Below are 3,496 nucleotides of genomic sequence, written 5' to 3'. Positions count from 1 at the left end.
GGAGTCACGTGAACAAAGAGTTTAGCATCGCGCAGTTCATTGATATTATATTTACACACACAAGAAATTATTAAAGAGCCAACAGAACATCCCCTCACAAATAACTCAAAACTATATTCACAGCAACTTTTTGATGTTGTCTTCTGTCAAGCCCCCAGGTACCAAAAACAGCGTCCCCAGTCGGGTAACAAACCAAATTACTTGTGCGTAGAATGTGTGTGCACTTGTGTGCCTCTGTGTGTGTGTGTGTGCGTGTGCGTGTGTGTGTGTGTGTGTAGGGGGGTGGGTACTATTTAAAAATAAGATCTAAAAAGCATCCAGTCCCATAGCCGTAGTTTGGGATAATTCCATTCCACAAGTGCTACCGTTGTAAGAGTCTGTAAAGCTTGCTCGTGTGGTCTGAAAAGGAACACTCACAGATCTGTTAGGAATCCACAAGTCAACAGGAGAGACGGGAGGGAAGGCCACACTTCTGAGACCACAGGACCCTAAGTGCTTCTGGTAACCACGACAAAGTCAACTAACTTAGTGCCTGGCCCTGGGTCAAGGATGAACCAGTAGGGTGAGGCCCAGCGGTCGCTTCTGCAGTGCGGTCCCTGGGAGTCTCCTACGCCGCCGAAAAGGGGAAAAGGAGTCAAGTCCCCCAGTGCTCTGCGTCTCATCTAAGCCCAGACGGGGGTCAATCTTTGTACACCGAACTTCCTGGGGGTGCAGGCAGGAAGTTCCAGGGATGGAGGTACCCGCGCGTTGTGACCGTTTTTGTACAATGGCGCCTCCCAGCCCCACGGAGTGTTCAGCTAAAGAGTAACCAGGTTCTGGCGCGAACGCGCCCCTCTCCATCGCTCCAAATGCTCCCACTAATTCGGTTCCCAGATATTCGACTCCCCGTAATCCCCTAGGCCCAGCCCGTGGTCCAGCTCCCCTTCTGGCAACAGAGCCCCGGAGCCCCAGCGCTGGCCTGTCCACGCTGCTCCGCAGCCCCTTGGCTCTCCAGAACGCACCCCCCGCTGGCCGGCTCACTTGGCGTCGGAGGTGAGGCGCGGCAAGGTGCCGGCGCCCATGGCCGACACGTGGTGATGCGGCGGCGGCACCTGGCACATGCTGCAGGGGCACGGCATGCCGCCCCAGTGCTGGAAGCCACCGCTGCCACCGCTGCCTCCACCCCCGCCTCCGAGAGGGGCGGCTGCAGCTGCCGACGGAGACTTGAGCAGGCTGTGCGGAGGCCGGATGGATCCAACCGAGGACAGCCCGGAGCCCGGTAGAGAGGCGCTGGACACCGCTGCGGCGGCGGCTGCGGCGGCTGCGGCCGCGGCTGCCGGAGGGAGGATGGGGTGATGCACCGCCGGGTGGTGCGCGGCGTGCGCGGCGGCCGCGGGATGCGTCGTGGCGGTGGGTAGAGGCGCCGAGTGTGCCAGCCCGCCACAGGCCGACGGGTGGAAGCCGGCGTGGTGACCCCCGTAGATCTCGCTCACCAGTCGCTTCATCTCCTCCAGCGAGTTGGTGAGCATCAGGATGTAGTTTCGCGCCAGCAGCAGCGTGGCGATCTTGGAGAGCTTGCGCACCGACGGGCCGTGAGCGTACGGCATGACCTCCCGCAGGCCGTCCATGGCGATGTTGAGGTCGTGCATGCGCTTGCGTTCGCGGCTGTTGATCTTCAGGCGCAGCTGCTGCAGCTCGGGCTCAGTCATCTGCTTCTTGTCTTTCTTGGTGGAAGACGGGGCCGCCGAAGACGTGGACGAGGAGGTGCTGGAGGAAGATGACTTGAAGCCACCGCCGCCCAGTTTGTCCCCGGGATGCGCGCCCGCCGAGCCCATGGCTCCTCGCAGCTCGGAGCTCAGCTCTGGCGGGCAGTCGCTCGGCGTGGATGAGGACACGGTCCCTCCTGTGAAGCCGCTGCTGCTTCCCCCCTTGCTCCGGGCGGGCAGAAAAAGATCATCGGGTTCTGGCGACGACGGGCGACTAGACACCAGGCTGGCGTCCGAGTCCATGGCCCCGGGGATGATCTAAGCTTTCGAAGGATCCTTCTTCTTCTGAACTTGAGGAGAGGAGAGAACCAGACAGATACACAGACACAGACACACGCAGAGAGACAAACAGACACACATGGGAGTAGGGAGGGCAGAAGTGAGACAATTGCTATCCCAGCCTAGACGGCAGCTCAGGATACCCGCAAAGGTGGTTGGCGTCTATCTCGGGACATTCTGGCTTTCTAGCTGCCTGGAATGTGCAAGTGATCCTAACAAATCTCTCTCCTCCCCACGCTCACCCACGGGTTATTCCAGAGACTCCTGGGTGGCCCTCTGTGAGGCACATTCTAGAGGTTTTATTTCTTCAGTCTGTCTTGGAATAAGTGCGGACTTTTCTTTGGGCTGGAAATCTAAATAGAGAACTATCTCTATCTCGTACTCAAACGCATCCGCTTTATCTCTAAACATCGACACGACACAGCAAACACGGGCCCGCGTGTACAGACGCATCTAGAGCCCGCATCGGGTTCACATTCCAAGCGCTGCTTCTATGGCTACAAGGCTAGCCCGCCGACCCGGCAACAGGATTTGTTGGAGCCTGGGGTGCGGCAGTGAGTGTAGGCACCCAGGTAGCCACTAGTACCCGCAGGGGCGGGATCCCGGCCAGCAGACCAGCACGTAAGGGTGCATCCTAAGTCCTAGCAGAGTTGGAGAAGTCGGTCTTGGGGTCTAGACTTGGGCAGTTAAGGGGCGGGGACACTTACTGTGAATTTGATTTGAGGTGCTCGCTGCGAAGGAGAACCTGGCTCTGGGCGCTGGTGTTGGCTCGGACTGTAATAAGCATCCACACCTTTCGGGGTTCCGCTGGTTTTTATAGCTGGATGGAGGCAGCGGCGACGGAGGTGGCGGTGGTCCGGGCGGGGGCGGGAACAATGTGCTTTTCCTGGAGGGGCAGAGGCGCCAATGAGCTGGGCCGGCCCGAGGGGCTGCGAAGCTGATGTCACCCGGCTAATTCCGCTCAATGAAACCCGCCCGGTTCGGCACACGCCTCCTCTCAGCGCACAGCCAATGGGCGCCGCCGTAGAGACATTCGCTAGGAGATGGGAGGAGGGACCTGGGTAAGGAAAGGGCGAGCCGGAGGAGGCGGGTGGGCTAGCGGGGCTGGCAGAGAAGGCTGGGGACCCTGGAAGAGAGGGAACGCCTGCAACTTTCTATAAAAATATTGTCACTGTAGAGTCAGGCCAGGGCAAGGAGTGGAATGGGGACTTGGCAAACTCGTCCGATGGCCAGTCAGTTCGATGTGTTAGGGTGATCACGGAGGCAGCCTGTCACACCTGGACTCTTTGCTAGCCCTCCCGCCCCCTCCTGTTTTCCCGCCGCCGATCTCTATCGAGTGATTTTCATCAAAACTGTGACCATTTGGGGTTGCATAAGGAAAGACTAGCAGTGCCGAAGGCCCCCCACTCCTTTAGCTCCATTCTACTTAGAGGCAGTTGCTGCAGCTCCGAGGACAGGCAGTAGCGCCCCCA

The 3,496-nt window shown here is 59.2% G+C and overlaps 1 protein-coding gene across 1 annotated transcript; it reads right to left on the bottom strand.

Moving 5' to 3' along the window:
- Nucleotides 1–1,016: 1,016 nt before the first annotated feature.
- On the bottom strand, nucleotides 1,017–2,020 carry Olig2 (oligodendrocyte transcription factor 2). The gene has a single exon (XM_028756421.1). It carries the CDS (start codon nucleotides 1,986–1,988, stop codon nucleotides 1,017–1,019), a length of 972 nt encoding a protein of 323 aa, XP_028612254.1. The 5' UTR covers nucleotides 1,989–2,020.
- Nucleotides 2,021–3,496: the final 1,476 nt, after the last annotated feature.

The sequence above is a fragment of the Grammomys surdaster genome, unplaced genomic scaffold (genome assembly GCF_004785775.1).
Source record: "Grammomys surdaster isolate TR1022 unplaced genomic scaffold, NIH_TR_1.0 126118, whole genome shotgun sequence".
Classification (NCBI taxonomy): domain Eukaryota; kingdom Metazoa; phylum Chordata; class Mammalia; order Rodentia; family Muridae; genus Grammomys; species Grammomys surdaster.
Note: the sequence above shows the minus strand (reverse complement) of the source record. Positions and strands in the feature narration are given on the sequence as shown.

Coding starts and splice junctions, on each gene's coding strand:
- Olig2 (XM_028756421.1), bottom strand. CDS start 1,988: ATGGACTCGGACGCCAGCCTGGTGTCTAGTCGCCCGTCGTCGCCAGAA.